This window comes from Cyanistes caeruleus, chromosome 10 (genome assembly GCF_971803275.1).
Source record: "Cyanistes caeruleus chromosome 10, bCyaCae1.hap1.1, whole genome shotgun sequence".
NCBI lineage: Eukaryota > Metazoa > Chordata > Aves > Passeriformes > Paridae > Cyanistes > Cyanistes caeruleus.
Window position 1 is genome coordinate 17,119,063 of NC_141710.1, and position 24,355 is coordinate 17,143,417.

At 41.9% G+C, this 24,355-nt stretch overlaps 1 protein-coding gene across 21 annotated transcripts in view; it reads left to right on the forward strand.

Annotated features, from left to right (window-relative positions):
- Positions 1-24,355, forward strand: part of MCF2L2 (MCF.2 cell line derived transforming sequence-like 2) — a 162,559-nt gene that overhangs the window by 42,665 nt on the left and 95,539 nt on the right. For 8 of the 21 annotated variants that reach the window (XM_086843978.1, XM_086843992.1, XM_086843982.1 and 5 more), the window contains 5 exons: positions 2,121-2,204; positions 11,628-11,742; positions 16,773-16,863; positions 18,078-18,197; positions 23,434-23,550. In XM_086843978.1, the coding sequence (XP_086700104.1) occupies positions 2,121-2,204; positions 11,628-11,742; positions 16,773-16,863; positions 18,078-18,197; positions 23,434-23,550 (527 nt within the window). Of the gene's footprint in view, positions 1-1,253; positions 1,952-2,120; positions 2,205-11,627; positions 11,743-16,772; positions 16,864-18,077; positions 18,198-23,433; positions 23,551-24,355 lie in introns of those variants that run through there. The other 13 variants (XM_086843985.1, XM_086843993.1, XM_086843979.1 and 10 more) reach the window with 3 other exon arrangements.

Genomic DNA, 24,355 nt, shown 5'->3' on the forward strand with positions numbered 1-24,355 from the left:
AAGTTTCTCAGTTCTGAGAATCCAAGCTTTGTTTTAATTATTAATTTGATTTTCCTTTCTCATATTTCCATGTTGATTGTTTTTTTGTTACCATCAGCTACAGTCACCAGTTTTTCTCTCTTCTGCCTTCATCTCGCTGCCAACACCTTTTATGAAAAGGGCAAATCTGTTACTATTATGGTGATTCTGAGATACATCCAGTGTACTTTCTCAGGGGTGGTAGAACCTTTGGACCAATAATCTGGGGATTTCTCAGTACCTGCTGAGAACTGTGTTCATAGATTACAGGACCGTTTTGCTGCTGGTTCCTTGAGTATAGTGTTTATCTGACTCCGAACAGGGCTATCAACAAGCTGTTCTTCAGCAGCTAGAGAGAAATCAGGTTTATAGTATTCTCTACTATCTAAAAATAACCTTGTATATTCAAAAAGATTTTAGTTTGCTTTCCTTTATTTGCTCTGCAGTTTCCCTCCCAGGTCCCATTCTGGATATGCATGGAAGAAATTGCAGAGTAAAAGAGGAAAACTTAATGGGTTTCTTTTGTTTGCTTTGGGAATGTATAACCATCTCTGACACCAAGCCCCTTAGTGATTCCTTGTTGCTTTTGCCACCTACAATGTCAAGAATCAGAGAGCTGATAGTGAGCCTCAGAAACAGGATGTAAAAGAAGGTCCCACCTCAAAAACATCACTCATTCGAGTTTGCATTTTCTCCTACTAAGTTCAAAAAGGAGGATTTCCAGAATTATCCTTCTTGACTCCTCCCCTTCTGCCCCCCTAGTTCTTTGGAATGGTTGCCTTTTTTGTGCATCAGCCAAAATCTGTGCAACTTCTTTTCACATTGTGTGTCACCTGCTGTGACAGAAGCTCTTCAGCTGCTTTGTCTCAAGGCATTAGTGAAGTGTTTGAAAATGAACATAGAACTTTTCAAATGACATTGTGTCATTTAAAACCTAGAATCCCTGGTTCTGTAAAGCATCAGAGTGGATGTCTGAAATCAAGACAGAGAAGGTATTTTGGGCAGTACACTAGGATGCAGGAGAAAGAAGGTAATCTCTGACCCCTCTCCTTCTAGACTGTTGATTTAAAACCAGGTGCACAAAAGTATTTCAGTGCTTGTGTTGAATTCACATCAGTTAAGATCTTGGTGCTTAAATGGGGCAACTGCCTGCCCTGGCTCAGGTCTGTGGTCTATCCAGACCCAGCCACCTTCCTTCCACCTGTTGTCTGGGCACTTAGAGGTGATCTGTACAACATCAGGATTGGTTGTTGTTCTGTACAGTGGCTAAAGGAGTAGTTCAAATAGGTGTTGTTATAGCATAAACCTTGATCCTGCTAGTTTTGTTGGCAGATGTTTCTCAGTAAATGTTGCTGCTTTGGACTGATGCAGAGAGTGGGGAAAATAACTGGGTGCACCTGCTACAAAAAGAGATCAAATTAGCTCCATGTGAGACTATAATTGCTCTGCACTCCATAGATCACACACAAAAGTTGAAGTAATTTTTGCCCAGCTACTTGCCAAGTTACTTTTTAACTTTTTAGTGTTTACTTCAAAATACAGGCTTTGTTTTCATGAGAAGAAAGTCTCACAGCCTCTAACTTCCTCCTTTTACTATGTATTTACTTGTAGCGGAAAAAGCATTAGGAAAGGAAACTGTTGTGGATTGGCTGGCTACACAAAGTCCTCCAGCAGAGATCTGGGAGTTCAGGGTGGAACAGGGCCATATATGAGGCATAGACTTTACTGTTTCAAATATTGAAAAACTGCTGTAGTGGGAGGCCAAAGGCAGTGACTTAATAAGGAACCTGAAGTGCTGAGGAGCAGGCTGTCAGCTTGAGCAAACCCGTGGCGAGCTCTGGCAAACCTACTGGAGCTGGTTTATGGAAAGCTCCATGATCTCTCTGAAATCACAAGGCAATAGATAAAGTTAACAAGCTGAAGAGGAGACTCTGTAAGTATCATAATCTTTACCACAACAGTCATATAATAGCTCGGGCAATAGTCCAGCTAGGCCCTTTTTCTTTGAGTGTCATCTTTGTTTTGCTGGGTTGATAAAGGAGGAAAAAATTGTCATTGAGGCTATATGAGCTCACTGAAGATTTCTGCTTTCCCTTGCACAGATGAAATCATGCAGCAGGAGATACGGCCGCTGGTAGCAGTGGATATAATAGAGCAGCTCCACAGGCAATTTGCAATCTTGTCAGGTAAGAAGTTGCTGATAATGACACTCTGTGATTCTCTTGGAAACATATTGGAATGTGTCACGCTGACTGTCACCCTTCAGCTCTGCGCAGCAGTTGCAATAGTATTTTCATATTGATCCTGAAAAGTGCTGCTACAATCAGATATTCATGGTGTATGGAATGGATAAATGCCAAGGTGCTGTACTTGTTTTTTTTTTAGTTCAAATTAATTTTCCATGTTCTCCACAATGGGCTGGGAGGAACATATTTAGAGGGCAAGAAATTAAACAAAACTTTTACTACATATCTTTGCACAATGTCCCAACATCTTGTTTGTGGGAAAAGATTTTGGTCTATCAGGGATCTATTCATGACCTCCCCCTTCTTCCTCATTTGCCTTTGTTTTAGAAATGATTCATTGCTAAAGTGTAAAGTTCTAATCTTTGAAAGATATGATTATTACATAGTCCTTTGTTTGCCCAAAGTTTGCAATCACACAAAGTGACGCAGTTCCTTCCCCAAAGAAAGAGCTGATACTGAAATATTTGGCAAATTATTTAATGCATTATTTTGGATACTGTAGATGCTAAATCTTATCTGTGCCCTAACACAGGCTCTTCTGTTGACTGCATGGCCTCTGGCAACTCCTTTTGTCTCTATTTCTGCCTGTTCTGCAAATAAGAAATTTCAGAATTTGCTTATCAGCTTCCCCACAGAAACAGTGAAGTATCATGAATTTGCACAAAATGCTGAGATTAGAAGAAGGTCCCATGGAAACGCTTGTCCTTCTTGGTGGAGAGGAACACTGGGTATAGAGCACAGAGAGTGCACCAACTCAGCTCTGGAAATGGCAAGCTCAGCAGGCCCAATCCTTGCTGCATCTTTGCATTTTAAAGTATATTCCAAGTTGCCGTAAGAAATCCAAATCTAGTTTACGCATAATTCTTTATGAGGCTCTGAGTATTAAAACCAAATTTTGGAGGCTTCCAGGTAGGATCTTGTGGTAGCTTCCCAAGCTCAATAACTAAAGGGTTTGCATTAGACAGAGGGTATTGACTGAGCAGAGGTGGAAGCAACTGTCTCCTCATCTGCAGCAAAACATCTCAGGGTTCCACCTTCCTAGAATTCCTAATGAACACAACCCTCTGGGCAGGACAGGGTCTGTAACTCCATGAAATGGCTCAAACCCTTTCCATCCCACTGCTGTGCTCAGTGCAGGGTAAGTAGGAACTGTTGAGAATTGGGTGCCTCATAACCAATTGCCTACCCAGTGAAATGTGCAGGATTGCTATTTTTGAACCCCATTACCTTGCAACATTTGGGACCAATAGCAAAAGTTGAATACAGCATGTAATGAGCATGTAATAATTTATGGAAAGTGGTTTACTAAATGGGAAGAAAAAAGTCATTTCCAGTTCTAGATAGAACATTAAACATGGAAAAAAATGTCAAGGGTAGACAAAAAAAAGAATTTTCATACTCTTTTATGGACTCATAATTTCAGCAGTGCCTGTGTTCTCACCTGCTATTTTGGCAAATTCAACTCTTCACATTTATCTAATTCTTTTATTCTTGAAAGTGATGAGAAAGGTGTTTAAATAAGGCTGTTTAAATGTGAGCTGCTTAAAGACTTGAAAAATAACTCTTTATAGAAGGCAAGGCTGAGAGTCTTGTTTGTTAGGAATCAGCAAATAATTGGTTCATCAACACAGAAGTAATAATAACAAATACCAAATAAGAGTGAGAAGGTGTCTTTCATGCCCCCATCTACATAAATAACAAATTGCATTTAAAGAATTTTCAGGCTTATCTAAAATCTCCTCAGTACAGTCTAGAAATAGCATCCTGCTATAAAATGGGGCAGTGTAGTTCATAGTTTCTAAGTTGATTTCAGTCTGAAGCTTACAGCTAAATGTGGAAACTTGGGTGCCTCTACTCTTTGGCCCAGTGTCTTATTCTGTTGGTAACCACAGGTGAGTCATAAGTAAAACACAGCAGGAATCTTCCTTACTCTCCTGTTAATTGCCTCCTGCAAAGAGAACTTTAGGTGCAAGCCAGACATTACTATACTTTTCAAAAATGCAGTTCTCTAAATAATGTAACTTTCTTTTTCCTTTAGCAAATTTTTTTTTTCATGCAATGAAAACAAATCTGGGCACTCTTCTGCTTCATTTCACTTTTTTAAAGTGATATATTCACTTGTTAAAGTAATTCACATGTAAAGTTCATTTGATTTAGATTTTTTTTTTTTTTTCCAGATGGCTCTGTAGCTTTTCCTTGAAGCATGGTGTTTACTGCTTTTCATTAGGTACAAGCAACCACAAGGATTTTGGTGCTTCAGCACTTGCCTACATGGTGGCTGAAAATTTGATACTTAGCCTATTTCCTGGTTTTCCATACTGAAATGTTGCAGCTCAGTAGCCACTGAGTAGTAGTCTGGAAAAAAAATAAAACTTTCTGTTGTTTGGTGTCACCATCATGGGCAATGAAAGGCAATTCCAATGTTCCTGTAGAGAGTTATATACAAAAATTGTTTCTCTGAACAACTTCCTAACAGTGGTATACACTGATTTCCACTAGATGGGGTTATCTTTGAGTCTGGAGGCTGCAGCCCCCAGAGCACAGCCAGTTGCCTCTCCCACATCTGTGCAGAGCCCAGAGGATGTAGCACTGAGCCTGGTTTGTGTTACTCCACAGCCTCTAGCTTTGTCAGCCTCTCCTATTTAGTCCTGTGGACCCCAAATGCATTTGTCCAGGAATAATGAAAGTCAGTGGTTGGCTGTTGCAAACTTTGTCACAAATGAGTGTTTTTTTGGTTAATACCATCTTTTTAGTAACAGCTGGAAGCTGAGGCAGAGGCAATGAACTCACAATGTTCCCTTGCAGTAAAGCAGAAAAGAAAGAGGAAAATGATTGAATCAAAGGTTCTTTGTTTTCCCTGGACATGACTCATTAGAAACACTTCTCTCCACTATTGCTGTGTGCAAACTTCTTAAGAGGATCTGACTGTCTTGTGGTCTCTGAGCAGATGGTAGGAATTACATAGCAATCCAGTGAGTTCGGTGTTTGATTTTGTCAGGGTCTAGTTACAATGAATGTATTACCCGGTCTTCCACCTACCAGACTAATCAAGACCTTGCTCCATGCCAAGAACAGGGAAACTCTCCAAAGCCTTCCCTGGTCCACTAAAGTCATGGGAAAGGTTGCAGTGTAATGTGACAGCGTCCCTAATAATGCAATTTTATTTTAGTCATCTCTCTTCCCATGTGCTACATTTAGCACTGCTTAGCTTGTGAGATCTGGCAGGAGTACTGGTTCTTGTGGTTAAATTCTAGTTTTGATACTGCTACTGCCTCTTTTCTTTCCCTGAAAACCAAAATCCCAATTATAGGACTGCAGCTGTGACAACACAGGGGTGCTCAGCTAGGTTTGTGTGTCTCCTGTATCTGTTAAGGGAACCAGATCACAAAGTTGAGTAGTACTGAAAACTGGGTTATTCTAACACACCAGTTTTTACTCAAGAATAAAGAACCACTAGTAAAATACTTTTTCTGTCCTGCTGACAGACTAATAAACTGCTGTACCAATCTGCTCTTGGAACTGCTACTATTCCTCCCCTCCCCCACTTTGTATCTGCAGCTTCACAACCTGTTCTTATCTGTAATTACTCTGTCAAAATGCCCAATCTGCCACTTTCAGCAATAATGGATCATGTTGCTAAATCACGACTTTATTAGACAAACTGTCACGAAGGGTATTAGCAGAGAGAATAATTTTCTTTGTATTCTGTTCCTGTTAACACACTTCAGTGTATGGGAGAATATGTCTGAAAATGGTAACTGACTCAGAAGCCAGTTTATTTAATTTGCAAAGCCTGGAGGGTATTTGGCCATCTGCTTCCTGTTTAAATCGAGCCTTTTCGAAAACCTGGCCTGACCTTGCCAAAAGGACAGTATGGATCTTTTACAAAAACTGAGACCCAGGAAACATGCTTTATTGAGAAATTCATCATTTGCAACCCTTAATCAACATGGAAAACCAAAACAACAGAGCTTGGAAAAAGCAAGACCTGACCAAAGCAGTGAAACTTCAGCCAAGATATTATTAGACTTTTTGGCTGTCTGACCCAGGAGATGAACTGCAGTCAGGGCTGGGCTGTGAGGATTCAGGGAGCTCTCTGCATGTGGGCAGGCCTGAGCAGTCAAGCCTGCACGTGTCAGCAGCATTTGAGAGAACACTTTCCAACACCAACTGATGAGTTAGTGTCTGTGGCAGGCTGGGGAGGTGAGCTCTGGAAACTTTCAGACTAACTTTTGGAACTTCGCCTGACCGTAGCCCCTTTGTTGGGCTGGTGCTTTTCATTTGTGTTGGTTCTATTTCCCAAGGGAGTCAGCATATTTAGTGATTTCTAGTTAGAAGAGCTGTTTGCTATAGAACAGGACTTCAGTGTAGCCTCTGATTGTCTCAACCATGGATGTTTTTGTGCCTAGGTGGGAGGCATAGGTGGACTAGAACTGAGGAGTGGGAGATTTTCTAAGATCTTCATTGCATTCAGGGCCTTGGCCTGCAGTTTTGATTGCTTTCTGCTTTTAAATCAGACATACCAGCATACAGTTCAGCTGTGAGAGACCTCAGAATTCAGCACTCACACCTCATTTGTCAGTCACACCCTTTATACTGCAAAGCAGAATTAAATTTTCTCAGCTGCCATAACCTTTTCTCCCCCACTTATATTCCTTCTCCAAATACTTCAGCTGTTTTGTTTCCACAGCTGAATTCTGGCCCCATCTTCACTGCAGCAGCTATCCAGCCTGCGTTGGCAGCTATGAATGCTGCTCTGCATCTTGGGACTTTGTGGATTGGCACACATAAGAGTGAGTGAAGGTCCCATTACCATGGGTACCTTGTATAACCCTGATACAGCTTGTGTGCTATCTCTTCTTAACCTTCCACATTCACTCTGACTTCTGATCTGTCATCCAGGTTCTTCTTTTTCCTTTGCATCACAAGTGAAGAGGAAAAGCTGAGCAAATTAAGGAGTGTGCCCAGGAGGAGGGAGAATGAGGTGCTGTCATTCTCATTCTGCAAACCAGGCAGGAGGTCAAGTAATATTTTCCTTGGAAGTGTTGCCTTTCACCAGGCTGTTCAGCCCTCTGCTCTTCTAGATCCTGTTGTTTGCATCAGTTGTGCTTCAGCTTGTTGAGCTCAGGTCTGCATAGGAGACCTGGCTGGGTTTCCTCTCCAGGCAAAACTCTGTGTCTGCTTACGATGGAGCAGCTTGGGGTGTGGCTGCGGAGCAGCGATCCAGCCACGGGAGGCTCCTGTGGGATAGCCTGGATGCCCTAAGGCAGAGTCAGGAGCGAGCCCCATGTTAGTGCAGCTGCAGGACAGCCAAACCTTCCCTGCTGCCAGCTGAACCTCCAGCTTTGGTGGCTGCTGCTTGCAATGGCCACTGCCACCAGCTGCTGATTCCCTGGCTGGGCACCAGCATTTGGAACTGCCAGGAGGTGCTGGGGGTGGCTGTGTTGCTTGGGAAGTGCTGCAGGGTGGCATCTAATGGTGCCTGGAAGAGCTGCAAGTCAGAGAGACACAGGCATTGCATGCACGGACACACTGCCAGGCACAGCCATGCTCCTGATGCCTATTTTTCAGTGTGTCTTTGTTTTTGCTTCTGGCTGCACTAAACTCAAGGTATTGCTTGCTGCTCCCTTGGAGCTCCTTAGCTCAGCTCATGGCTCAAGAGTTCCTTTGCTCCTGACAGTCCTCAGGTCCCTTGCCCAGCTGCACAGTCACTGCTGAACAGCACAGAATGCTTCTGGCAGCTGTAAGGTGACCCCTCTCACCTCTCTGCTGTGCTCATTGACTCACTCTCTTCAGCACTTCTGTCTCCCTCTCCTGTCTTCACTTTCTAGATAGTGTATTTATTTTATTTTATTTTTTTTTTCTCTTGAGGATTATTTTTTTCTTCTGATGTTCTGTGGAGCTGCTGGAGCTTGTTCTGTCCCCATCTGCCTTACTTATAATGGGCTGTAAACTCTTCTACTTGGCAATTGGACTCTTCTCACAAGTGATGCCCAGGAGTGTAGGGATTATGCACAGTCCGAGTAACCACAAGGATTGTATACAGAGAATTCTTGGGGCCAAATTCCATGTACTCTGTCTTTACCACTGTGGAACTGACTGAAGACTCTCCCTATTGGCTTTTAATCTGTGCTCTCTGTCCTTTCAAGGCATTGAGTAGTATCTAGCTAAAGTATTTCAAGGACTGGAAGAAATATTGTGGCAACTCCCTAGAAAGAAAGGTTGACAGCCGAGATAAAAAGGGCTGCAGTTTGTCAATTCACATTCTGCAGAAATTTGCATACTGCAGCAATTCTTGGCTTAGTGTCAGGGAAAAAAATGGCATTAACATTTAGAATGTATGGAATTGCTCTCTCATACAGAGGAGAGAGCTTTCCAGACACCCTTGGCATTTAAGGAGCTTCCCATATAGTCCTTATCCAAATGGATATGGATAATTTTCCTTTGTAACTCATCTACTGTTCAAAGTTCAGATATGGGCAGGAAAAACTCATTTGGAACATATTTGTGGCATTTGCTTGTCACTGAACACTTCAGACATTTCTTTTCTCATCGTAGTGCTTAACAATTTTTGAATACCAAACTCCCTCAAAATTACCCAAATTTCCTGATGTGGTGGGAACCGAAGGTTTCCTTGTTTATTTCCCTGTCTGAAATACAGCTCTGCTGAACCATCTGAGGGTTCTGGTGTGGTTGCAGCAGGAAGTGTTGCCTTCACATTGGAGAATGAGATGGAGATCAGGAGCTGTTAAGGGCTTAGTCAGAGGCAGGAGCTGCTGACTCTTAGTTGCATGTTCAGTCTGAGGCTGCTCCTAAATGTCCTAGATTTGTTGCCAGCGGCAAAAGGAAGAAGTCAATATTCAGTCTGCTTGCATTCATTCTTTGGATGCCTTTTTATAGGACAAGATCCCATGACAAAAATACATACCCACATACATAGAGTGCATCATCAGCCTGCCTCATGCAGCTCAGGGAAGAGCCCAGGAGAGGATGAGCACATGTACGAATGGAGATGCAAGAGATGAAATAAAAGGACACGAAGAGATCCTGGTTAGCAGGAGCATTAGAAGTACCATTTGAAACTTGTAGTTTAAACAAACCTTGAGTATAACTGCAGCTAAAGTACCAGGTGTTGAAAGAAGGGGATCCAGGGGAATCTCTGTCTTATCCTCCAGTGGCAAATATTGCTGCTTTAAAGCAAAATATTCCAAGTTACTACATCTCCCTCATTTAAAGTTTATTCACATATTTGAAATATATGAATGGGAAAATTTGGTGCCCAGAATCCTGTGAATGTTGATAAGACACCAAGTATGAAATACCTTGGCATGCACTCAGCTCTGAACAAAGACAGCAGACAATTTTCCTGGCTGTTACTATTTATGTCCAGGAGATGTCACTGAGAATCTGTAACAAAGCAGCCTAACTGACTACCTGCTGGTTGGAGTTCCTGGTCTAGAGTGCAGCAGTCAGGGGAAAGCCTGACTAAATTTGCATGACAGCATATTCTACATCACTGCTGACTGCAGACAGTGCAGCTGGAGATCCAGCTGCCATGCATCAGCATTTGGCATCACCCCAAGGCCAGCGGGGAGGCTGTGGCTCCACTCAGCGTTTGAGATCCAGTTCAGGACAGTGTGAATGATGGCTTTCTAGCTTTCTTTCTTGGCTGAGAGTCTTTTGAGTCTCTGTAGGCCTGTTTTCTCCCTAGCAAGTTGAGTTTAGTGAATGATCTAACACAACTGAGTCATTTTCAGATGCAATCAAAGCAATAATCAACCTTCAGGAAGGAAAAGAGGGGCTAAAGGTAATGTGCTGATACCATGTCACTAGACGTCAAGAAGAAGGGTTTCTTTGTTCAAAATGCCTATTTTCTAGAGCTCTGAATTTTGCCTTGTGCAAACATTTTGCAGCATTCCAGCTCTCCATGGCCAGACAGCACAGAAGGGATTTTAAATAATCCAACCATGGCTGTGAGGATAGGGCAGAGTCAGGAGCAGGATTAGCAAGGGACTGTCCACTCTACAGAGAATTGCTGGAGCACCTCTTTCCAACACAGGAATGGGAGAAACTGGTTTGTGGCATCAGCTGTGGTTATCAACAGGGAAAGGCAATGGTGAATGCAAACAGCCTGGAAACAGGGATTATTTATGGGAATTTAGAGGGTGCTTTCAAGGAATGAGAACACTTTTTTTTTTTTTCTCCCACTCCCATGCTCCTAATGGGACAATTTATTGGATATTTTCCTGAGGAAGGTAATTTACTGCCTCACAGCTTCCTCTTTACTAAAGAGAAGCCCAGAATCTGGCTGTCCCTTAGGCAAGAATGACTCAGAAAACTGTGTCTGCAGCAGAACTACACTCAGTATTGGGTTGTTAGAGAATTTCTGAGCCTGGTGCAAAAAATAGGCTTACATAAATATTGCAGAAAAAGGAGAAAGACTCAGGGAAAAGTATACCCTTAATACCCTGTTTAAGGAGAACTAAGCAATAAGGTACCTGTAACAAAAGCTTTGTTTCATCATGTTCCTTTATGTGCTGCTGCCTCCTCAGTCTGCTCTCAGCTTTGAGCCCAAGCTGGTGAGAAAACCCCTCATAACTTCTGTGTGGCTGGAGTGATGCCCAGATTTGCCAGTGGAACCAATTTAGGATTGGGGCTCCAAGTAAACAGGGTCTGTGCTGTGGACTACAGCAGCTCTTGGGGCTGAGCATTGTGTCAGGAGAACTGTAAAGGTTGCTTTGTTCCAGTGGGCTTGGCTCCATGCTTCCTGTAGCTCTACCTGAATCTACATCAGGGAATCCCTCAGAAAGGAACTCTTCTTAACCTTATTGCTTATGAGTCTTGTAGTTTCCTGTCTTGTTTAATAGAGGTTTGATGCAAATAAGCATGATAAGCAAAATTCCTCCACGCATGTTGAGCATTCTTAAGGAAAGACCTAAGCCTGGATTGGTTCCAAGCTTGTATTGTGGTCTATATGTGTGTATTCAAAGTTTGTATGCTCTGTTACTTCATTTTGTTTGATGTCTAGAAGGAACTGGACAGTGCTGTACCTATATGTAGGGAAATACTGTAATATCATCTCAAGAAATTATTTGGAAATGGGAAACAACAACAAAAAAAGCACTTAATCAGAATTGTGCAAAAGATAAATGAAAAAGCTGAGAATCTCAAAGGCTAAAATCTCATCTGGAGTAAACGGCGGTAATGAAATTACAGTGAGTTATATCAGATGAGAGCTGATAACAGTTACTGCATCTGGGTGCTTTACAAGGAGAAATACGCCAGTGTTTCCCACTTGAGTACTAACCAGTCTGTCCAAAGGCATAAAATCACCTTCTGAACATTATGACTTGTCTTTTGCAGGAGGAAGAGGGAAGGATGGGGCACCCATTATAACCTTTCCAGAATTTGCAGGATTCAGTGAGATACCCGATGACGATTTTCTGAATGTGGTCACGTATCTAACCAGCATTCCCAGGTGAGGAGCACAAATTTCTGTTGATTTTCTAGAGAGTTTTGCTTCCCCAGTGGCTCGCTGATTTTAGTGGTCCTACCAGTACATACTAGTGCCTCTGTATCTCTCCAGTCATTATGAAACTTCCCTATCTACTGGAGGCCCCAGGAATTGTGTCTGAATGGAAAAGAAAGCTTCACACAGGGCGGATTGAACTGAATTGGAGCAGGAATAGATCTGAAGAGCAGCAGCAAAGATGAAAGGGAGCTGAGAGGGATTGTTTGTGAAAAGTCTCAGGGGCTGGATTATTACTGGATGTAATGAGGGAAGGGCTGCTTCAGGAGGGAGCCACACTTACATAGGTCCCATGACTGCTTATTCCAAGTGCATCTTTCTATGCAGCTTTCCCTTTGCTGGAAAAGCAAGTGAGGTGCCCCACTGACAAGATTCTGGCAAGCACCACGTTCTTTCTGGTACTTCATTTCTTTGGAGATTGCTCCACAGCCAGGATGTTTTCCTTGCTTTTTGCCTGCAGCTTTATAAGGATAGTGAAACTGACTTCGCCTGCTCTGAGGAAATGTGCTAAGGCATGACTACTGAATTACTTTTTGTTTGTCTAAGAGAGTTTAATATTTTTTCAATCCCCTGATCCTGTCTGTAGACCATGGCTCTCTGTGCTAGTGAGAAGCACAGCAATGATTTATTATTTCCTGTGGTCTTCTGTAAAAAGGTGCTTAGAGGATCATAGCAGAAAATGTGCCTCCTTCAAGTCTGAGTGAGAAGTTTTACAGCTCCACCTACGTGTATATTCCCCATATTTGCCAAAGTTGTTGCCAAAGAGTTGCCAAAGCAAGCTGAGAGAATCCACATACTGTGAACTTAACAGCTTCATTGTTTCACTCTGCTCTGTGGGACTTTTGTTCTGCCAGGGGAAACTCTGTTTTGAATATTTCTTTACTCGATTCAGGACTGGGAGGGTGACCAGCTTCAGGCTATATACAGCAGCAGCAGTGGCTGAGAAAACCAGAAAACTAATTTTTTCAGTTCTTTGTACTTTGGTATGCAGGGAGATGATTCTCAGTGATCTTGTCACATGTTGGGGAACCATCATGTTACATTGTCAACATGATAGAAATGCTTTGAGCTTCTTCAGCCTGTGTGAAACCCAAAAGCACAGATGCTTTCAAAAGAAATTAGCCAAATTCATGAAGGATAATGCTCCATCAATGGCAGCTGGACACAATGGCTCAAATGCAAACTCAGGCTGAAGAAATTAATGTATTCCTTAATGCTGGGACTTGGGAGAATATACCAAGAGAAATATTTTCCTTCTCATATTCCTGCTGCCTTTGCCTCAGTAGCCACTATCTACCAACACTGCAGTCAGGGTGTTGAGCTAGATGGGCCTTTGCTTTGATTCAGTTTCAGTTCTGTGTTTTCTCTTCCCCTGAGGAATCCCAGAGCCATGTGCAAGGAATGAAAGATTGAGTTTCAAAACTTTGTAAGTCAGGAGAGCTGTGATATACCTATTTTACAGATGATGAGGTATGTATGAGTAATATCTCACTCGACAGACAGGCTTACCAAAACTTGTGTTGCGTAAGTGACTGTTCAGTTTGCTCTAAATGACTTGTTCAAGGTCAATGACAAGCTGTGGTTTGAAGGTACATTTTCTGCATACCAGCACAGTGGTTTGACTCTTAGGTTCCATCATAGACCACGCTGTAGGGATGTGAGTTTTCCAGGGAATTTTCTAGTCTTTATTGCAGTGCTTTTAGAAAGATTGCCTGCATTTCTTGAGTTGCTATTTGAAACTTGCCACAATCTCTGTAAATGGTGAGGGAGAAAGATGTTAATTTAGAAGAAGAATCTGAGCAGCAAGCTTTGTGTGATTTATGGCATAATTATATGGAGTTCAAACTCAATGAGGCCTAAGTAGTGTATCTGTTTGGGTGCAGCCCTGTCAATCTGCAGTTGGCTGGTCCATGCACACAGTGTCTCTGCCATGTACCTTAGCAAGCAGTAAAGGGTGTGCATTGTTACCTTTGACAGCACTACTCTACTAGATAGTGGTGTGTGTAATATAATAGGATTCCTCTGCATGTAGTTTCACTGCCTGTAGTCTATCTTTTACTTTCATTCTCAAGAAGGATGTGAAGGTATCCAATGAAGTGACTAAGAGCAGAGAACAGTCTCTAACTGTTCTGGAGTTACAAAGGGTATGTCCATGAATCAGGTGAGATGGGGTACACTTTGAAAAGCAGTTCATCCTATTTATCATAGAAAATACTTCCTTCTTCAGAGCTTTTTGAGCCAGAAAAGTCAGCATAATTTTCCAGGCAAATGCAGAGAGAACACTTGTCTTTTATGGTGCCTGATTTTACACATCCTGTAAAATTAGGTTCATGCTAGTTGTGGAGATAAGCTCTGTGACTGCAGATAACATCACTTAGTGTTAGTAACTTTCTAAGCCCCTCTGGAATGATTAATGACAAAACATATGACAGGATTGAAGATCAACCCAGTGAGACTTTTGTCACCTGATTCATTTTCCCTGTGGTTCAACACCTGCTCATGAGAGTGCTCCACCAAAGGGGTTTGCGTACAAAAACATCCACAGGCACTCGGTAACGTGTATGCACATGCATGTCTCTGTGCATGCACTAGATAGCTCTAGAAAGCCCTTTTTTACTTGCTTTGTTCCATGGCCAGAATTCCTTTCTCTTTAACGTGACATGGATTAAGTACTTTGATAAACAGGTATCCTTCTCTCTTTCCAAAAGAGGTCAGGGAATTCAACATCTCAAGTCAGTGTTCAAGGGCTAACCTGAATACAGAGCTGAGAGGATAGAACAGTTCTGCTGATTGCAGATATTTCATTCAGGGAAAGGGAACCTTTCTTCCAGACATCTGTCCATCTAGGCAAATGTGCCGGAATTTATTTTGGGGGAGCCTGATAGTATCTGCTCTTCAGTATTGTCTTCAAATCCTTCTTTTCAGAGGACATTGAGAAACCCCAATGCATTTTCATAATGAGGGTAACAATATTACACTACTGACATTGAGAAAACATTGATAGACTCTGTGTGTGTGCTTGTTTTTAAACAAACTTTCTCTGGATGTGCACTTGGGCGGGGGTTCTCAGCTGTACATCCACTTGTGCTGATGCTGCCATCTGGGCCAGACCTCTTCACATGACTGCTTGCATCCATCTCTTGGTGCCAGATGACATTCAGACCTTGGCATGGCCTTTCAGCATGCTGGTTGAAATAGGATCACTTGCTGACACTCTCTCTGTTTCCCTGGATAAATTTAGGACTTCAGGCAGTCCTATCTAGCTAAATAGAAAAAAAAAAATCCCCCCCCCCCCCCAACAACAACAAACAACCCCACAAACAAGCAAAACAACAAAAAAACCTCCACATTAAAAAGCAAACATACAAGTACCATTGGCTTATCTCAGTGACAACAACTGATGCTATGCTGAACATCATCTGAATGTGAAGGCCCCGTGTTGAGACTTTTGTGGTTATTTTCTCACCCTTTTTGTAACAATCTGCAACACACACTATCTTTGTTGCCTGTATTTGAAAACTATCAAGGAATTTTATTCTGTGGAATATTTATTGAGCTATTGAAGGACGTGTATGTGTTTGTGTATATCTAAGACCACTGAAGTGTATGTATATGTTTGTGTATTTATAAAAGGTAAAACAAATGAATTCTCTTCCCTGTGTTTGAGAGGCACAGCTGCAAACACATTTTCTGTCCTCTACAGAGAGCTGCATGTTGCACTACTAAAGAGGAAAGGTCATGTATTGTCATTGAATTTTGTAATCCTCAGAGGAATGTTGTAAAAATATTGAATTGGAAAATTCAGTGATTTTTCCCGTTTGCAGTATGAACTACCAGGAGCATTCACATGGCATCCCAGATTTGCACAATACTTTGGCTTTCATTTGTTGATCCTGCAGAACTTCAGCAAGAGCTCAGAGTTGTTACTGTGTTGATGGATGGTCTTCAGTAGATTATTGATATGAGTTTGGATAAAAGAACCCATGGAAATGGTGTTCCTGGGTTGATACTTGTATGGACAGTGGAATAGGGATCAAGGAGATACTTTAAACAATTTCTTTCTTATTAATCTGTGATTAGATATTTGATTGCAGTATGTCCTCTGATTATGACATTCATACTCTTCCTGCCTGCCTCTGGTTTCTCCTGAGATGACTGAGCCCTCCTGCTCGTGTGAAGTTTCTGGACAGTCAGTGCGTACTTCTTAGCTTCTCCAATGCTGAGTGCTCTTGGAGGGCAGAGGAAAGAGGAGTCCCACTGAAACCTTGTACTCCAGAGTGGGATTTTTGAGATGGAAAGAGAGGATGGGGTATTTAAGAGATCTACATAGGTGAAATGGAGCACCAAATCCTTGCCTCCTAGATCCTCCTTGAAAAGCACTGAGAAGGAGCAGGAGCTGTTATTATAGCCAATATGTTGAAAAGGATAGTTTTGAATGACTTGCAACCCCAGAACAGTTTTGTGATTGGCAAAATAGAGCTCTTCTGTTTCTGCTTTGCCTACCAGAATTCCTGGGGCTTTTTGTACACAAGTCAGGGGATACTGATGCCCTGCAGCTCAGTTCCCCCTGTCAGGTGTCAGCATACTTGGAGAATGAAGACTGTAGGGGAGTGTCTAATTTTGCAGGAAAAAAATAAAAATCTGGGGGTTTTGTCTTCAAAAGAGCACAGTGTAATTTGTGATCCTGAACTATTCATGTCACCTAGACTGTCAGCAGAGTAGCACAGCAGCTGAGAGATTCAGCAGATAAAATATTCATGTTTTGTGTAAGCTGCTAGCCTTACGCTGGAAAGAGAAATTTTGCTGGCTTTCCTTTTCATGTGCGTTTCTGCCAAATATTCATTCTTTCCACTGTACGTTGTGTTTTCATAATGGGCTCCGAGCGTGGTGTGACGGAGGCTGTGTTTTGCTGCAGTTCTCTGCCTTGGAACGGGAGTATCTCCCTGTAACCCAGCACACCTATTTCATCTGTTTTGCAGTCTGGAGGCTGCCAGCATCGGATTCATCATCATCATAGACAGACGACGGGACAAATGGAGTGCAGTCAAGGCATCCCTGACACGAATAGCAGTAAGTGCTTGCTTTTGTTATTTATCTTCTAGAAATTAAAATTGTCTGCTAAACCTTCAGCACACGATTCAGCCTCCTGTGCTCATTTTAAGCTCCCATTTTCTGGCTGTGGATGCATATTCTCCCTGGCCCTGCAGCTCATAAGTGTTAAATAAGAGAGGGAGGAAGCTGCAGACAAATTACATAGTCTTGTTTACTGCTGAATTAGGAGAAATTCCTTATTTTCTGGGTTGACTGCAATATAAATTCTAGTAATTTGAAGTTGGTTCCTGGAGGAGTATAAGAGGTACCCCTTCTGTGCCCTGAGGAGGGATGACGTGGCCTGCTTATGAAAGACATAGATCCCAAGGGATTTGTGTTTGCATAGTAGTAAATGATCTCTGTCAGAAACTCTTAACAGCTTATTATATCTCATTTGCAAAAGCCAGAGCTGGGCAGTGATTTTCAGCGCTACAAAAGCAGCTGGTTTTATACATTTTTTACTAGGAGCATTTACTGTGTGAGGACCAAACACTTAGACACAGAGGTGTAGGATGGCAAAATAACAAAGGCAACTTTAAGTTCTTTCGAGGTATTTAGACAGAAATATTTTTCATTCTCAGCCTTTTTTGCTGCTCTCTTCAAGAAATTGTTCCTTTTTTATGCTTGATGAGCTCAGAGGAATGTGAGAGATGTAGGCTGGGTGTTGCAGGCAGGGCCATGTCTGATGAACGTGTTGAGTGCCTGCCTGTGTGTAAAAATATGAGAGGTTAAAAAGATTGAAAACCCTTTGCAGAGTGAATAGGTAGGTCAGCCTGGGGAATCCATCTGCGCTACCAGCTTCCCTCACCAGTCCAATGTGGGCAGCCAGCTTTGCCCTCTAGTGGCTACAGCCTAAAAAATGGGAAACCCTCTGGCGTGGTGGTGCAAATGGGGCTTGGTGGGGTTCGGATCTAGGAGAGAAAGGCACTTGTCAGGAGCTTTGGAGCTCTGTGATAAATGTGTATCATGAAATAATACGTGGCTGGGCAGCAAAATCCATGGGTCAGTCTTCCTGTTGGGTTTGGAAATAGTGACAACGAGCACATGCTGAATGGACCAGCTGATGCAACGAGCAGCTGGACTGAGCAAGATTCAGTAAGTCCTGCCTGCTTTGCCCTGGTGAGGAAACACTTGGCTGAAAATTCCCTGGTAAGGTAGAAATGTGCCTTCTAATAATTCTATATTTCTTGCAGGGAGCATTTCCAGGAAACCTGCAGCTGGTGTTTGTCCTGAGACCCTCCCGCTTTATCCAAAGGGCAATCGCTGACATTGGCATTAAACTCTATCGAGATGACTTTAAAATGAAGGTACCGGTAAGCATGCAGTTTTTTGTCCATGCATTTTCTTTATCTCCATTTCTGCAGCTCTGGGCTGTCAGCAATTTTTCATAACCCAGGATTGCAAGTGGCACCTGGGGCCTTTCATCCAGGCCTGTGTGGTGATGCTGAAGAGTTAATGGACATGTTCCCATATCCAGTCTAGCTATAAAACATGACTCAGTTTTTAAGTACTGGCATTTTAACTCAGTGGAGATGTCCCCTTTGTGTAGGCAGAGGTAGATCCCACTTCAGTGACAAACATAAGTATCCAGGACTACAGAGCAGTGAAAGCCTAGGGCTGAATTCTGCATTATTTGATGGGTTATCCATGGGACTGCTGAATGTCTTTTATGATTCCCATGCCCTCAAGATTCAGAGTTTGTGTTTTACTTGTTTTTATATGCACTTGGCATATGCTGTAGGTTGATGAGATTGCGATGTGAAGAAGGTTATCAGTCCAGAAAGAGTCTGACATTTTTCTATGAGAGGTCTTTAAGGAGTTGTTTTTAGCTGCATGTTTGCACTTGGTGTCAAAAATTTTAAAGTTTTATAAATAAACTTGAATTATGATTATTGATGATATTTCATCCTGCATCAGACTCATACTGAGTTCCACAGTGACTTTACTGGAGGAATTTCAGATGACTGTTTTGGATTTTGCTTTTGGGTTTATGTTGTTTTGCAAAATACTTATGGCTGTCCTCCAACAAATTCTAGCTCTGTTGAAACTCGAGTTTGAAGTTCAGGTGTTTAAAACACTTTCTGCTTCTCCTGAAGTGAGAGACAGCAGCTGTTTGTTTCAGTGCATGCAGAAAAGGAACCATGAATATACATTTAATTACTGTGGTTAAATTGTAACATTTATAGTCATTTGGTAAAGGTGGCTTTTTGGTAAAATGCAAAATTGATGAAAAAAATTATGCTTGAATACAAATTGAAATATTTTATAGTACTTTAAAAAATGTATGTACCTATATTTAATATGCCACAATCTGTTACTATAGCAACAGTTGTACCAGACTGCAGCCTGGAAAGGGACAACTTCATCAAAAACTGGCATTTTCAACCAGTTCAGCATTTCCTATACTTTTAGCAATTTATTTGACATTGGAGTTGCATTCCAAAACTTGGAAGAGATCGAAGTTGGAAGAGAGGTTAATTCTAGGCAGGGGTCAAGCACTACATTAAGTATGAAATGGTAATTTTCCTTTCTTACAGGCAGGAAAATCAAGATATTAGTTTAGTTTGGGATTGTCTTGGATATTTTGAGCCATCCTGGGTATGTCCACAGAGCTTAGAGAACAGCCTAACAAAAACTAAGAGCATGACATGCCTGCTGGATCCACCTGCCTCCTGCCCAACAGGCTGCCCACATATGTCTGATGATATTCTAAGTTGCTTAGGGTTGTACTACAGTTGTTCTAAGCTCCTGGGATCTGTCATGTTTTCTGGAGGGGCTTTTCTCCTGTGTTGCAGCCCATCCTAAAAATACCATCTGTGCATGTCCTTGTATAGCCCAGTTTCAGAGTGGGGAAGTTACTGAGAATGATGTCTGTTTGTCCTCCTTGAAAACAGCATCCTAAATGCCAAGCAGGAGAACAAGACCAGAGAGTTCTTGTCCCATTGGAGATGTCCTTACTCAATGAATTAGGGATCAGGACCTATCTTCAATATCACCACGATCCTTTAAATTGTTTGCAGGTTGTTTGTGTTGTGTGTTTGGCCCTATGACAATATTCATGTCATAATTGGCCTGGGGATGGGTGGCATGTCCTATCACAGCTATGAGTCAGGACATGAGCATTCAAAAGGGACTCCAAAAATATTGTGTGTATTTATTAAGGAAACATTTGTTCAATAGTTTATTTGAGCTATCAGACTGAGAATATGTTCAGTAAAATAGATTTGCTGGGTTAAAGCAACACTGGAATGAGTAGAAACCAGAAGATCAAACAGGGGCTGGAAATAAAGGCTGAAATAACCAACCAGACACAAAAAGGAAATGCAGGATTTATATCACATTTACATACAAATGTGGGTAATAAAACCTCATCAGGTAAATTTCTATTGGAGTAGTGGTTTGATTAGATATCATTAATGAGGATCAAGATGTAGAAATATAAGAGACACAGCAGGGTACATCTGAGACTAAAGTCTGTGAATTCAAAAGGAACACCCAGAAATGTACCCAAGGAACCTCCTGTCATAGGAAATGAATTAAAGCATCTTCAGAACATACATAAAAGGCTGAACAATCTGTCCATAGCAAGCACTTCCTTGAGCTTTGTAAGCTGTGACTTCTTTTTAACAACCTAACCCATCCAGAAGCAACCCCCCCACAGCTCCATGTTCCACTCTGACCCTTCTCTTCTAAACTGCTGCTCCCTTGCACTCTTCAGCTGACTGACTATGGCTGTTTTCTGTCTGGCAAGCAGCATGGGAGATGCTAATGCTCTCTTAGATTGGTTTATCAGATGGATGCTGGATTGCTCATAGGTTTCCTCCTGCAGGAATGCCTGCGTGTTGAACACCCATGCCCTGTAGGGTAGCACCATAGCTGGAAACATTAATAGGTTTGTTTTGTGGCTCATACTGAGCATACCAGGTTAAAGCAAACATTTAATTCTTCCTAAAAGAAAACTGTATGACAGAATTCCTCTGTGGTTTCAGTGAGGTTTGAAGTGTCAGAAGATTTCCAACTTGTCAGCAGCATTTCTGATGGGGAAGAGCTACAAAGCAGTTAAGACTTACTTTTTCAAACGTAACTTCCAATTCAGAATTAGTACTTAGACTTTATGTTCCAGTGTGAGGCCCTTTCAAGATGATGCAGCTTTTTGAGCTTTCTGGCTTTGATCATAGCAGAACAGTGTTTCATAACACATTCAGGGAACAGTTTTTCCTTTAACTTTGTGTGAGATACTCACCTTTCTTTGCCATAGTTTCTTCACCAACAAGATCTCCTCATTTTTGCATTTAAAGACAGGGGTCAAGGAGAAGAGGAACTACTAGAAGTGAAAAAGAATAGAATGAAGACCTACTTGAGAATTTTCAGCCTGTACAGGTCCCTGGGGCCAGATGTATCCTCCACTGTATTCTTTTATCCAAGTTAGGTTAAAATCTGGATGGATGGTTTTAAGAACTATTTTCATGATGGTTAGGAGGGTAATGGTAATGGGTCATACTCTGCCTGGAAGTGGGCAAAAAGTGGAGTGTTGTAGTGGTACCTGCTGGGACCTGCACTGTTTGATGCCTTCATCAGTGACATGGAAGAGGCAACAGGCTTCACTGGCACCAAGTATGCAGATGACACTAAACCAGAAGGAACAGGTGCTATACTCCAAGACAGGGCCACTGGAACAGAAACTCAAGGAATGGACTGAACAGCATATTATTTTATATATACAAAAGGGACAAAGTAGTCCTACAACTGGGAAAAAGTTTCCTTGCAGAAGGATTTTTTCCTCAAGAAAGAACTTATGTTCTTCCCTGCCAACAACATAACAGCTGTGTTGTTGACAACAATTCACAGTGCAGCCTGACTATCTGGGGAGCATCTCTGCAGAAAAGGACCTGGGAGCTTGGTAGACAGCAAGCTGTACATGAGCCAGAGTGTGCCCTGGCAGCAAAGGAAGCCATCAGCCTCCTGCATTAACAGGAGCAGTATGAACAAGAGCAGAGCCAACAGGTTGAGACAAACACTCGACCCCCTTTACTTGGCTCTAATTAAATCACACTGAGAACACCCTCTTGAGTTTTGGTTCCCCTAGTACAAGGAAAATATTTATCTGGAGTAATCTTGGAGAGACAAGAAGGTCAGGACTTGGAGAATGTGTTCTGTAAGAAGATGCTGAGGGGACTGTGCTTGTCTTACATGGAGAAGGGAAGGCTTAGGAGGGTTTACAAGTATGACACAGCAGCAGCTTTCCTGTCCCTCCAAGCTGGGCACTGCAGCCAGCTTGTGCATGATGGTAGGACAAGAAATAACTAACAGAGTGAAACAAGTGCAGCTCTGACTTGACATTTCTCTCCACAAAGACAGGCAGCAGACCAAACTGCCCAAAGAGGTTGTACAGGCTCAGTCCTTGGATGTTTTTAAGTCTCAGATGGATAAAGCCCTGAGCAACCTGGTTTGATCTCAGCTGACACAGCTTTGAGAAAAAAATTGGAGTAGAGAGCTGAAGTTCCTGTCAACCTGAATTATCTGTAACAAAGGCCAGCTAAAAACCTGTTCAGGTTTGTTCTCAAGGCTTTTCTTAGAGCAGTCCTAGCCTGGAATATGCATCCTCTTGTCTCCATACACCTGCACTCATCTTGTCCACAGTGTTTGCCAGTGCACTTACCATACTCTGTTGGAGCCTGCTGACATGCAGAGCCACTTAAGCTTTCTTTAAATAGGATCAAGTTACACATTTGACATATTTCTGACATTTATTTAAAATTCTTAGTCATTTGTGTTCAGCTTTTAATTCTTCTGTTGCTGAAATCATGGCATATATTCTAGCTGTTGGAACAACAATAAATGTGTGTTATTATGTAACCACTTGTGTTGACAAATTTACAGTGGTTGCCAAAAGGTACTGCTGCTTATCTGAAGCTGAACTCAAATCATATTTGGCTTTCTTCAAGCAAGTCTAGTGGTAAGGAGATTCTAAAGTAAAAAAATGGATCTAGGTTTATCTCTCCTTTCTCTTCCATTATGATTTTAAATGGAAAAATTTCAGTGAATTCAGTGAACGTGCAGTGACAAAAAAAGTCAGAAAACAGAAAGAAAAATCTTACTCTCCATGGTTTCCTTTCAGCACTTCCCTGGATCAAGCGGTTGGTGTTGAGGAAGCTGTTTAACTTCCCTGTCCCTCCATTTCTCTGTAAATAAAAGTTATTTAGAGAATAAATTATTTTATGAAAGTTTGTGTGAACATACCATACAATACCATACTTTTTTTTTACATACCAACAATACTTTTGCTCTTGATGCACAGGCAAAATGATTCAGCCCAGCAAGGAGGAAAATGATGTCAAACCAAAGTTAGTTCAAGAAGATCCGTGTACACATTGAGAAGGCAAAATCTAGGGAAAATAAACTGTGGCTGTGGCATGAGAAAATGCAAAATGAGAACTGATGGCCTCTGGTAGAACTGCAGTGGTCATAATGTTAAGGCAAACCCAGATCCTAGGAACAATGATTGAAAGGCTCGTTTCTCTCAGTCCAGTGTGTTTGGATTTGTTTCAGATCATCATGTTAAATTCTGTCTCTGACCTGCATGGCTACATTGACAAGAGTCAGCTGACCCGGGAGCTGGGAGGAACCCTGGAGTACGGCCACAGCCAGTGGATCCATCACCGAACTGTGAGTGCTGGGGCTCTTCTTGCACATCTGTACCAGAGCTGTCCAGGTGACAGATGCAAAGGAACCATTAGGCAGTAACTTTTCAGCTACATTACAGCCTATGGATTCTGATAGGGACTCAGGGAAAGAGGAAATCCATGGCTCAAACAGAGAAAAGCAAATTCCCAGCAGTTTGTCATGGTAGCAGTAATTGTATCTCACTGCATACCTGGCCAAGGGCCTAACAGTGTCCTGGTATTCTTATTCAGCAAGGCCTGTGGGCACATCCTCTTGCCTTTTAAATAACTGATGGGATTCATGGGTTTCATAGATTTCAGCTGAAATTGAAAGTAGGCTGTAGCACTTTGCTGACTTTACAAAGGTCAAAAGTAAGGTCAAAAGTCTCACTTTAATGATTAATTATGTCCATACTTTTAAGAGAATAAAAATAATCAGGGCACTATATTTTATTTTTCATTTCTATGCTATACAAGTATGCACTCCAGCTAGGTCTTATTTTGGCTAACTGAAGAACGGTTGTCAGTAGGAAGGCAGAAAGACTTTTTTATTCTATGGAGGAAGCTTGTACAGGTTTGATTGTTCCCTTTTTGGGCTGTTTAATGCATTTCTGTGTCTGCTTCAAAACAATATAAACAATTCATTACGGTGCCCAGTTAAGATGACAGTTCACAAAAACCAGACTTCAAACTCTGGTACATTAGCAGACAAAATATTGTCTCATTCTTCCTAAGCAAAAATGAGCTAAGCTGGGTCATGATCCTGGAAAAGTAATTAATTTCACAGAGAGTTTATACAATGTTTCTAC